This window comes from Xyrauchen texanus, chromosome 42 (genome assembly GCF_025860055.1).
Source record: "Xyrauchen texanus isolate HMW12.3.18 chromosome 42, RBS_HiC_50CHRs, whole genome shotgun sequence".
Lineage (NCBI taxonomy): Eukaryota > Metazoa > Chordata > Actinopteri > Cypriniformes > Catostomidae > Xyrauchen > Xyrauchen texanus.
Genome location: NC_068317.1, coordinates 14,462,200 through 14,475,015, shown reverse-complemented (window position 1 = coordinate 14,475,015; position 12,816 = coordinate 14,462,200). Strand labels below are relative to the sequence as shown.

The 12,816-nt window shown below is 37.4% G+C and overlaps 1 protein-coding gene across 1 annotated transcript in view; it reads left to right on the top strand.

Annotated features, from left to right (window-relative positions):
- The window catches only part of LOC127635391 (transmembrane protein 108-like), a 66,100-nt gene that overhangs the window by 33,352 nt on the left and 19,932 nt on the right, over nt 1-12,816 (top strand). Inside the window, exon 3 of the mRNA XM_052115385.1 lies at nt 4,388-4,471. Within this exon, the coding sequence (XP_051971345.1) occupies nt 4,432-4,471 (40 nt within the window). The 5' untranslated portion in view covers nt 4,388-4,431. The remainder of the gene's footprint in view (nt 1-4,387; nt 4,472-12,816) is intronic.

The following is a 12,816-nucleotide window of genomic DNA, read 5'->3' as shown; positions in this document are numbered from 1 at the left end:
CCAAAGCCAGTTTTCTTTTTTCACTTTCCCACTTTTTTCCTTTCAAATAGAGATAAAATAGAAGTTACACACCACATTTGATATGCTTTATAGCAAAGTTGATTGCAAAGTGGATGCTGTTTCATGTGGTCTTGATTTTTCACCTGGCAACCCTTACAAATACTGTATCAGTACCCTGGTTCTGTGATAGTATCACATGTTAATACCATTGTACTAAATGATTACTATATTCATGTGCCCAGATTTTTACATGATGTTTCAAAGTACTTAAAGAGCCCATATTATGCTCATTTACAGGTTCATAATTTTATTTTGGGGGTTCACTAGAATAGGTTTATATGCTTTAATGTTCAAAAAACACATTCGTTTTCTCATGCTGTACATTGCTGCAGCACCTCTTTTCACCCTCTGTCTGAAACGCTCTGTTGTAGCTCCTGTGTCTTTAAAGCCCCCCTTTCCGAAAAGCCCAGTCTGCTCTGATTGGTCATCTGGCCCAGTCTGTTGTGATTGGTCAACCGTTTAGAGCATGTGTCAGAAATGTAATTCCCTTACCATAACTGAGTTTCAGCTCCCAAGGCTTCCTGAACCATGCATTACTGAGGCGGGCATTATGCAAATGTGTTAAATTGTGACCAACTCATGACCGACTAGCTTTGTCACGGAAGTAAAGTCTGGACAGCAAACCAGGCGTTTCAGGCAGTTCAGGAGCAGTGTTTTCTGTGGGAGAGAGTAACTCTCTTTGGCGTGGACTTTGTGCTTTGTAAATTTGCAGACCTTTTACATGCACAAACAGCTATATTACACACTAAGGAAAGGGAAAATCCCAAAAAGTATAATAGGGCCTCTTTAAAAGAACACTATGTATTGGTACATATCCAGAAAAACATGGTATTGCCATGTTACATGTCCCCATAATATTGTACCATGGTACCATATCAAAAAAGCCATGGTAATACTGTGGTACTTTTTTGTTTGTGCACAAAAACTTAAAAGTCAATTTAGAATTCATGATTTTAACTGAATCTTTGAGTATCTCTGAAGCAGACTTACCAATTTCTCCGGCCTTTGCCATACACTATAATCCAAACTGTAAATTAGAGTAAGACATAAAGTGAAAAGCTTACTCATGTCGGCCGTGGCCAGAGGGAGATTCATTGACATCATTATTTATCTACACTATCTCAGCTGACCTTCTCAAGCCCTTGTTCTTCCAGACAGACAATTTAGAGGTGCTGTCTCAAAACTGACCTGGGACACCGGCAAACCGTCACTATTAACGCAAACCAAACATCACCTCAGGAAAGGAGGATTTGTTTTTGAGCATGTTGGCTCAAGGGCTCAAAAGAAACGTGGTTAATATCTCATTGTCAGGTTTGATTTTATCTAGATTGTTCTCACCGTTGTCTCTGTGACAGGATTCGAATATAATTTTCTGTAAGGGTTACCATGGTGACTAAAGCAGGATCTCTGAGTGTGCCAGTTGCCATGCAGTGGTTTGTAAAAAAAAAAGTACAAACACCACCGCATGCTAACCAAAAATCACACCCAGTTTACTCCTATCTCAAAGGGATTGTTCACCCAAAAATGAAAGTTCTGTCATCATTTACTCATCCTAATGCTGCTCCAAACATAGGACTTTCTTGCATTGAACACAAAAGATGTTAGGCCTGGGTGTGATAGCTAATATGTTGTAAAGTTAAATGGTGTCGGAATAAAATGAAAATGATGACAGAATTTTCATTTTTGGTTGAACTGTCCTTTTAAGTCTTTACCCTTTTGGACCACACATTCATTTTGCAGCACTACATATTGTCCTTGACATCTAGTTTTTCCCTTATTGACCTCTTTTGTCTGAGAACAATGCACTTGCTTCTCTTGCCCTCTCGACACAGGTGGGCATGACTCACAAATGGACTTTCTTCCCACACTTACTCTCTCACACACACTTAATCTTACTGAAAAACTGTGTTGGTGACCACAGTTCTTTTTCACAGGTGCTGAAATGACATTGCCGTGCATTGCAGTGACTACAGCACTGTGGCTCACTCAAAAACATTTACAGACCAGTAAAGGTGTGGGCAATAGCAAGCTTTCTTATATTGATTAAGACATCATAATCTGTATTGATTGATAAGTTGTAAAGCACACAGTGGTTGGATTTTCTCAGTTGGCTGTCTTGAACAGTAATGAGATGAGGATAATGGGGAACAGGTTCATATCCTTCTGTTGTACAGGCTGCAAATATAACTGAGAGGAAAGGAATGGAAATGAAACATTGTCAAAAAAAGAGGATCTTGTAATAGAAAATAATTTGCACTTGTAAATGGTCTGCACTTATATAGCACCTTTTTAACCTTAGCAGTATTCAAAGAGCTTTACACTGTGTCTCGTTCAACCATTCACACACACATTCACACACCAATGATGGCAGAGCTGCCATGCAAGGCACTTGGGGTTCAGAGTCTTGCCCAAGGACACTTCGGCATGTGGAGTCGTGTGGGCCAGGAATTGAACCACCAACCCTGTGATTAGTGGACAACCTGCTCTACCACCTGAGCCTCAGCTGCCATCATGTTTTGTTTTCAACTCTTCATATTTTATGTCGGATGCATTACAGCCATCCTCCAAAGCCCTACAAATCCATTTGAGCCTTGTATCAGACACAGTTGGGAAAGTGTTATGGCTTTGCTTCTGTCCATTGTTCTTTTCTTTCTTTGCTGCTTTTCAACTTAAATTTTCTTAAAGGAACAGTATGCAATTTTTAACAATTTTAAAATAGTTTCTTGTAGACAACTGTAAGTAGGGTATTCATAGGCTGCCTGTGACTCAACCAATAGAGTGCAACGTTTGGGTTCTGAAAGTAAAAATCCCAATTATTTTCAATATGGGCAAAGATATTTTTAATGATAACTTACAAACCTTTAAAGACAGACCTACCGTGAGTTCAGAGGTTGCTAATTGACTGTATATGCTTCTATTGAAGCTATCAGTCTACATTATTTCAACTTATTTTTTTTTTTAATTCTGTGGAATTTCTGGTGAAGAATCAGTGAAGAATTGGTGAAGAATTCACCAATCAGATAACCGTGGTCAACAAAGTGCACCAAAATGATGCACTATGAACTACCCAATCTAGTCGGTCTCCCAACACTATCACTGTGAGAGAGTACTCTAATAAACTATATTTCTTATTTCTATTCTTAAAATCAACAACTTTATATTCATAGTTTTCCATTATTTTCAATTCTATTACGTCATTCGCATTGCTTTATGGGATTGAAGTTCCATCCCTATTTAAAGACGTAAAGTACACAGTCTTGTATCTTTGTCTTTTTGTCTGATTTTCAAATACTTTTTTTGCTTTCAATCAAAGTTTGTAATGTTTTGATTAAGCTCGGAGATGGTTGGGTTGGTTCATGGCTTATAAGTGATATATGAAGTGCTTTATAAAATCCCTATGGCAAATTTGAAATAAAAAAAACATTGGAAAAACACTGTACTTCTGGAACAAAGATGGCTGAAAAAATGAGTGAGCACTGTTGCTCTCTAGTGAAAATGTAGGATCTGTTTGTTTTAAACAATTGGCAGATGCAGGAAGGGTTTGTAGGAGTATTTGGGAAACCTGTTTGGAAATGAGTTTTGTGCTACTAATAAAATTACACACTTGATAACATGCTTATTGTTGACAATATAATAAAATCTGTTCTGACTGGTTAAAAAGCCTTAATCAAAAGCTATTTGCAGTTTGGCGAGACTTTGATTCATCTTTAGGAACAACTTGATTTGACCCAATGCTTATGAGTGACAGTCAGCTCTTAATGAATAGATTACAGAAAGAGATCAATGATTGTCACAGTGGTTTTGTTGGTAAGATTTTTAGATTAGCATGTGTTTCAGACTTCCTCTCACCCAAGGGGGCTCAAATCTCATTTCGCGTCCTTTATCGACTCAAGTCTTGTGCGTTTGAAATCACAGGACCCCAAGGACATGATGAGAGAGTGACAATTTTGACACCTTGACAATCACACACATTCATAAGGAGTCATCTCTTCAGGGAAAAAGAAAGATGTGTTCATGGCCATTTGCATTTAACAGTCAAGTGGCTGCACAAAGGAATAAAGCTGGAATTATAATGACAAATTATATAGATTTCAGCTTTTACGATTTATTATTTGCATAGCTAAATCATTCAATACACATTTAACTGATTTCCATTTGGACCACCTATTGAAATCTCAGCTATCTGTTATGTGTTTAGTTATTTTTTCTTTATTAATAATAATCGTGACCCTTCACAGATAAGTTATTTAAGTTCCTTATCAGTTCAGGAATGCAATGGCATGATAATCTGATTACGATTAACTCTGATTTATCCTTTGTCCCGTAGAGAACCATGAGCACTGTGGAGGAGGAGCCGGACCATATGATACCATGAAGAGAAGTCTGCAGGACCTGTCCCACCAGCTGCTGAGTAAGTCACTCATTAACAAAGCCTGATATTACTGACAAGCCATTAAAATCATTTACTTTCATCATGGTGCTTGTAAGACCATAATGTCCCGTCTGATATTTAGTCAACATTCTTTTTCATTCACTGGAGATTCAAACCAGAAGCTATTATTAATAAACAATTATTAAGGCCCAATGGAGACAAAACCGATAGACGTAAACAAGAATAACTTGTTTACACGATGACAGCTGTTTTTCACTGCACTGCTTTATGTTAATATCTTTACAATATACATTATCCTTCCATGGTTACAAAATAAATCCTTATCCTTCATTCATGAAATTAAAAAGTTCACAAGCACATTTTTATAAGGGCTAGTTAACTTCCTCATGATACAATTAAAAATATTGCAATGCATCATAGTTGGATCGCAATTGAAACTGCTGAAAATGTGTACTAAGTGTTTTGATACTCTTTTGGTGGTAAAAATGTCTTTACCTGCTGCAGTCATTCAAGCTGCACACGTGCTGAATTTAATAAAGTCCTTCTTCATCACTGGCATACAATAGGACGCATTTGCAGGTTTGGTTTCCATTGATTGTAGATCAACCGCAACCAGCATTATCTTTATTTTCTGTGTTTTAAAGTATTCCGTTAGCGTGTTGGCAAGTGAGATCATGCACCAAATGAATTAGCAGCCCACGTGTAAGCATTATGAGTCATTCAGATAGAATCATGAACCGATTTAGACCGCTTTGATATCACATGTGACCAATTCATTGTAAAGAACTGACTCAGATGAGCGTTTCGTTTGTGAATCGAACATCTTTAGTTCTGATCCAAAACTAGCAATAATAAACAGCAGGTACACAGCATGATATAGCAGTGTAGCTTTTGTCAACTCTACAGTACTACCTAATTAAAAATATAGCTTCACTACTGAAAAGCTACTTGGAATGGCGCTAAATCCCCCATCTTTAGTGTATCAGGATGTCAGTTTTACCAGAACATTTGAACTCTCCCATTTGATCATGTTGATAAAGCCTAATATTTTACTAAACTACCATATGAAAAAACAGCTTAGACCAGCATGAGTTTACTCACTGGCCAAGTCTGGTTTATGCTAGTTTGATGCTAGCTTGTTGCTAAACTTAGCAATGATGCAGGTTAATCAAAACAGGTTTTCTAGAGAAGCCAAGGAAGTCTTGGTAGTCAAGCTAGTTAAGAACCAGCATCCCATTCTGGGGACCAGCATCCAAAACACAACATATGCTGTTGACTAGCTGTGTTGGTGTTTTCAATGGGGTAGTCTTGTCTCTGTCTATTATTTTGGTCCTTTGTTCAAAGCACTAAGAAATATTTAGTATTAGCAGCATGTACTTGATATGAGTCTGGCTGAGCTCCAGCATGAAATTGTGAAATGTATCAGGAACATGAGGTCATACAGAGTAATCTTCCTCTGCTATAGATCAAGCTTCAAGAGAGATTTTATCAGTATCAAATACTATTAGGCTACATGCTCATAAAAGTATATAACATGAGCACAGGCTGAACTTCTGGTTTCAGACAAAAAGGTTAAATAAAAATGGAACAATACTTCTCAGGCTCTGGTGTATTTCACCCATTCGTCCAAACTAACTTCGGTCTCATCTCAACAGAGTTTGGCTGGGAATGTGTGTTATTAGTGCCTGGAGAGATTCAGGGGAAACATTCATTTGAATGGTTAGAGTGTTTTGCTGCTTAGCCCTGTCTGACCTGAGGCTATATGGGCAGTGAAGACTGCTGTGACCTGATGTCTTAGCAGGTGGCTTTGAAAAGGCTCCATTGGTCAAATTCATAGATTATCACAGGCTCATATGCTGCTCATAATGCAACTATTGTCCCAAATTGTGTTGTGGGATTCTGCTAAGCTAGCTCAGCAACCTTTGGGTTTAAACGTGCAACTTTTTAGTTACCAGTCTATATATTTAACCACCATGCCACCATCAATGATGACAAACGAAACGTTTTTGATTTCATCAACGATAACGAAGACGAGACGAAAAAGGCATATCATGAAGATTATTAAATGATTTTATTAAAGCATACTGTTGACAAAACTATTATGATAAAAATTATACTGCAATATATTAACACTGAAAGAAATAAACGGAAGAAGAAACATCTTGGTAATCTGTAAATAGAAGAAGATATTAGAAATGGATTCATTGAATCCAGTGTGTTGGGCATTTCTCCACTTGAGCTGCATGTGTTTAACTTGCTAACACCAACAAAATGAACCGCTTTAAAACAGGGTACATACTTTATTCAAACGCATCCTATTTATACATGAGATTCATCAATATATCCACAACATTTCTGGAACAACTTACATCTGCACAACGCAACGAATGAACGTGAATTTGAATTAAATGTTGCGCTAGTCAGAATGTGTGTAATTTGAGTTGCATAACTTGCATTGAGAATACACTGTTTCCATAAGAAACACACTATATCCGTTCAAGGAAAATGAATAAGTCTCTAAAGCATGAAGAATTCAGAGTACATTAGGCTAACTTCTAAAAAGTAACTAATACTTCAGTCTATTCATTATTATTTCAGGAGCTCAGGTTTTTCACAAAAAGGACAGTAGGCCTATTTACATTTATACTGTGTTTGATACATGTTTACATTAGGAAATATTTGATAAAAGTTTGGTCTGTTGCAGTTTGACACTTTTTTGTCCATTTTGCATGTCATCATCAAGTATATATATATATTATTTTAATTGACTAAATTACCAATATTGCCAATATTATTTTTATTGACAAAAATTGTGTCATTTTTGTAAAACTGACTAAAATCAATGAATTTAACATGACGGAATATTGACTATTTTTAAAGGACATTTTTGTCAGAAGACTAAAACAATGACATGAAATATAAACTATAAGCTAAAAACATAAAACGAGCAATAATGGGGATAAAATATACTTTATTAAACATGAAATGATTATGTACAAGAAATACATTTCAGAAGTCATACATAATAGTAAATGTGCACTGTAACTTCCCCTGACAACGGATCACGATCGGTTAATACACAAGTAATGTTTGATTAATAAAAGCATGACAACCCTACCAGACAACATACTGCATCCAGTTACAAGCATTATAGCAGGAAAACAACTTCGGTAAATGGATAACAGATAAACATCCATTCAGACTGCAGTGATGTCATCCTGAACTGTGTGATTGTGACTGACTGAACAGTGTCCTGAGCCACAACACGTTACAATCGGCACTTCTTTCCAGTGTTTACGGACATGACGTCATGACGCAAAGAGGAACGATGTAAGCCAGCGATTTCACGCCAAATCCGACCTGACAGCTCAAAATATTCATTATTTTTATAGGCTTCCCGAAATGAATCTGGGTAGGGTAAGGACATTGTTTTGAACACTGGTTGTTTATGTACTTAATCAGTTATGGCAATTTGTTCATTTTTAACCCAAAAATCTTACATAGTGCAGCTTTAATTGAATGAATATATTAAAAGTGTGACATCCTATCTTGTTGCCAATATTTGTTGTGAATTTTCACATGCTCAAAGACTAATGTGACCACACTTTTACCAAAGCAACTTCCATGTGTGTCGAGTGTGTGAGTGCAAATGCCAGAGCAGGTAGCTATGAGTTTTAAAGTTTGTTCCGCAAAGAACACCAGGGTGCAAAGAACGTTACAAAGAATCAGCAGGGATAGTACAGTTTGTTTAGAGTAAATTAGGTTTTGCTGATGCTTTCTCATGCACACAGCCTCTGTTATGGCATGACTGCTCATCACCCTGAAGTGCGGATTGCATTATTGGACTATTTGAATAAAATTGTTTGATACATGTTTACATTAGGAAATATTTGATAAAAGTTTGGTCTGTTGCAGTTTGACACTTTTTTGTCCATTTTGCATGTCATCATCAAGTATATATATATTATTTTAATTGACTAAATTACCAATATTGCCAGTATTATTTTTATTGACAAAAATCACCCTGAAGTGCGGATTGCATTATTGGACTATTTGAATAGTTGGCTCTCAAGAAACGAACATCCCGAATTGGAATTCCAAAGGAAGCCTCCTCCAAAAATGTCCAAATACAAGAAGAATGCTCAGAGCCTTTGGATTATTTCATTGTTATGGGATAGGTTTACATAATGTCTATTTTGAGCAACCATACAAAAGTGATATTACTTATGTGTCAAGAATTTCCTATTTAAAATGTTTACTTCCTGTGCAACCCAAGTAATAGTTTAAGATCTGTTATTGCCCCTATAAATCACAGACTTCATTTCTTCAGTAAACAAATACATTCCTTATGTGCCCAGTGTATCTTGCTTGTCTGCCCTCCTGATTGGATAAACATCCGAAAGTTCAGAGGCATTTCAGAGGACCAACGCAACCCAAATCGCAAACAGGAAACAATGTTTTGGTTCCCGCCTTATCTATGAGCTCACATCTGCACCACCCCTGCCTCTCCCTCAACTCAGGAAGTACCCTAACTGGCACACAATCCTCTGAGGGGTAACTGTCCCTAGCTTGAAAGACTGCAATTCCCACAAAGACAGCAGTGGAATTTAGTAATTGGATGGATTCATTGTGTAGGTTTTGTTTTGTTTTTCTCGCATTTACAGCTCAAAATAATCCTTTGTACGATTGTCAGTAGAGCTTTTTTCTGGCATCTCAAACTACTTAACATGTCAACAGCTAAAATGTATAAGACAAGAGAGAACTTGGTGGCTTGTGTTATTTATTTAGTGGTCTGTGCTAAGGCAAGGAGTACAATTATTATTGCTCAGATGTGCTACGAATGTGATGCCTCATATCGCACAGATTATTTTCTAAGCAATCAGATTTATAATTTTTGCCTGGTGAACAATAAAACGGGTGAAGCAAATCCCACAGACTAAAATTTAAGGAGGATGCCATTCCATATCTAGGGACCAGAATATCATAGAGACCTTGGCTGGACTCTTTTGGTTGCAAAATTCCATATTCCATCTATGGGAATAAACGGGAATATGTGGGAATTAATGGGAATAAACTGGAAATGTGCAAAATTGCAGGTTAGCCTATAACAGGTAACTTAAAGGTAGTTGAAAAAAAAAAAACATCTTTTAGCATAATCTTGGTTTAAACAACCAGATTTATGCAAATTCAGTTGAATTTCTACCCTGTGCATTTCTCAATCACATGCACACAGCACACTACTAACTGCAGGCTGTTTACTATAGCAGGACTATTGAAGCCACACTACTGCATTTGAGCCCAAGGACTACATCCAGTCAAGTAATTTTTTATGATATTACTAGGGTAAATATAGTTGATCTATGGTATTAAAGTTTAACAAGCAAATACTAAATCAAAATATGTTTATACAGTAGCTAGCTTGCCAGTAAATCAGATATGCTAAATGTAAGCTAGCTAACACCATTTAATTGACAATTTAAGAGGCTTGCTATCATGGTGCTAGCTAGCTCAACTGTGATGCTGTTTCTTCTGCCTTCTGCTAGCCAGTTTTATTTTATCATACAAGAACGTAGGTTATAGTTTGATTTAGCATGCTGATTGAGGAGTGTTCATCGATTCATCTAGCCTATTTCTATTCATTTTTCCAGCATCAATTGTAAAATATTTTTACCATTCCAGAATATATTTCTAATCTTATTCTACAGAACAATGCCACGTGCGCCATCTGATGTGTGGATACATTTCACCTCAGCCAATGTAGAAGGAAAGGCTGTGTACATTTGCAAAAACTGTGTAAAGACCTATGTTAAGAATGCCACAAAATGCAGCAGCATATAGCTAAGTGCCCAAAGATTTTCCAATATTTCCAAAATGGGCTATATTAGCAAAACATAAACACAGTCTCAGGGCAGCGAGTTGATAAGAATGGCTGGGCTGGAGAGAGGAAGCCCCACATACCCCGCGGTCCAGAGCCAAACGGGCCAGTACCAGCAGGGTAACAGGAATTCGGCTTCCAGAGCAGGAGCAATTAGACACGACACATAAACAATGAAACATCCACAACAAATGGCACGGGACAGAAAACCGACAAGAAATCCTAACCAGACTGAAGACTCAGGATCCAGACACTACGTTCCGAACATGTAAAAACAGACTGGACAGAAGAGCACATGGCAATGAATATAACACCAAAACAGTGCACTCACACGGAAACGCAGAACATGAGTGTCAGGATGCTGTCACCACAATAAACTGTCACGGTGACAGGAGCCTGATATGGATACCAGGTGAACCATAGCATCTTGGTAGTGACTTTTGCACTGGCAAGCACTACTTTCCTTCAGAAAATGTAAATACATACCATAAATAAATAATGAAAGGAATATTTTAACAGCTCAAAATATTACCAGGCTTTGCCTTGTTTTGTGGTTTTAGACCGTTTTGTCTCAGAGGGTTTCTGTGCCTTACATAGTAGCTTTTGGTCTTTTGTCTTAAAGCTAAGGGTGTAATCCTGTGTAGAATATTAATTTTGATTCAATTAATGTGACAGATTACTTATTCATAAAAAAGACTGAGTGGTCAGGAGAGGATATAACAGTGTTTACATCTGTTCTTTTGGGAAACCTCTACACTTGCCACTTATTGAGCATCTCAGCAATACTGTTCTAATCAATGCTTTGGCTAAACACCCAGAATAGCCCATTTTATTTCACCTTCCCTCTAAATTTTCTGCTTGACTCAGTGCCCAGTTTATTGCTATGATCCAAAGTTTTTAGGGTGTGGTTTTCACTACAGGGAAACTTCTTCAATTTACTGGGTGCTCATCATGTAGGGTGGACATTTTGTGTCTCTGCAGCATACGTGTGCTCCCAGGCATATTAATGCTGAGATCTGCTATTGTGTCCTATTTCTGGATGCGCCTTAAATTGTTCCAAGTTTTTCAGTTGCATTTCTTGTGGTGTCGCAGATTGCAGAAGCCATCTTGGTTTCTTCTTTCTAGAGGTGAAGCCAGTGTGTAATATTTTGTGATGGATGGCAAAATAAGCTGTAAACCCATGCAATCTGTCAAGGTCATTTCAAATGTTAGTGTAAGTGGCTCTAATGTGAGAGACTGGCAGACAGTTCAAGGATCACAGTATGCTGTGTGAGGAACAGTATTTAAGTAATTATTCACTGAAAAATGTACCTTCAGGTAAGTATATCTCTCAAATATGTAATGCATATTATAACTTAGTGTCAGGCCAGTTTTGACATAAATGACAGCGGACACCATCGGTTTTCACGTCTCCTAACCGAATATGATATTGAAGGTTTGAATATGTGGAAGTGCAAATACAATTTGTGAGCTACTGCTGAGGGAAGATTTGCAGCAGGTTTAGAACAACATAAGGGTGTGTAAAGGATGGTAGAATTTTCCTTTTTGAATCAACTATCTTGTAAAGAAATGTGAAAAACAGAGGACAGGGTTAATCATGTGAAAAGCCTAGTTTACCAAACTAATGACAAGTTATGTCATTTTTATTTGTATAGCGCCTTTCACAACACACATAGTTTCAAAGCAGCTTTACAGAATATCAGGCATTAACAGAAGATAAAACTAATGTATATAATGTCTATGAGTCATCATTGTGTAGTTTGATCAAATACGATTGTGAATTGTGTTTAAAAATAAGTTATTAAATAATAATTGTATTTATAACCCCATTGAGCAAGCCGAAGGCATCTGTGGCAAGGAACACAAAACTCACCTTTATAACCTTTGGAGAAACCAGACTCACTGTGGGGGCCAGTTCCCCTCTGGCTAAACAGCATGAAAATAATGCCTATATGTATAGTATAGTGCAAGTCATGGTTTAAAATTATTAAACTAAGTAAGTGTTAAGGGACTGTGGATTTTGTATGAAATAAGATTAATGACTAATGTCTTTGAAGTCCATACTGTATTAACTGCAGAAGTTCACATAGATGCAATTGTCCTTGTTTGTTGGCTGATGAATGCTTTTGCTGGCAATTAATTGATAGTCTGTGTATTCCATTTCAAGAGTGTAGTCCATCAATAGACCCAGGTGATGAAGGCAGAGGTCAGTGAGGTGCATCGCAGTTCCATCCTAAGTCCAAGGTTCAGACAATGGCATATGGAGTATCCCATGTCTTATGGTTGGAGTTGGTATCAGTTCATCCTCTGAAGTCCATCGTAATAGACTAAAGTGATGTTTGGCTGGCACCGGCTGCATTTAGTCATCATCACACAGCGACACGTAGCAGTGGAGTCCAACACGAAGCAGGAATGTAGCTGGATTCAGCCAGTTCTGGTGACTTCAGGATAGGAGTCCCGAGGTTGAGACAGGGAAACAAATAAAATA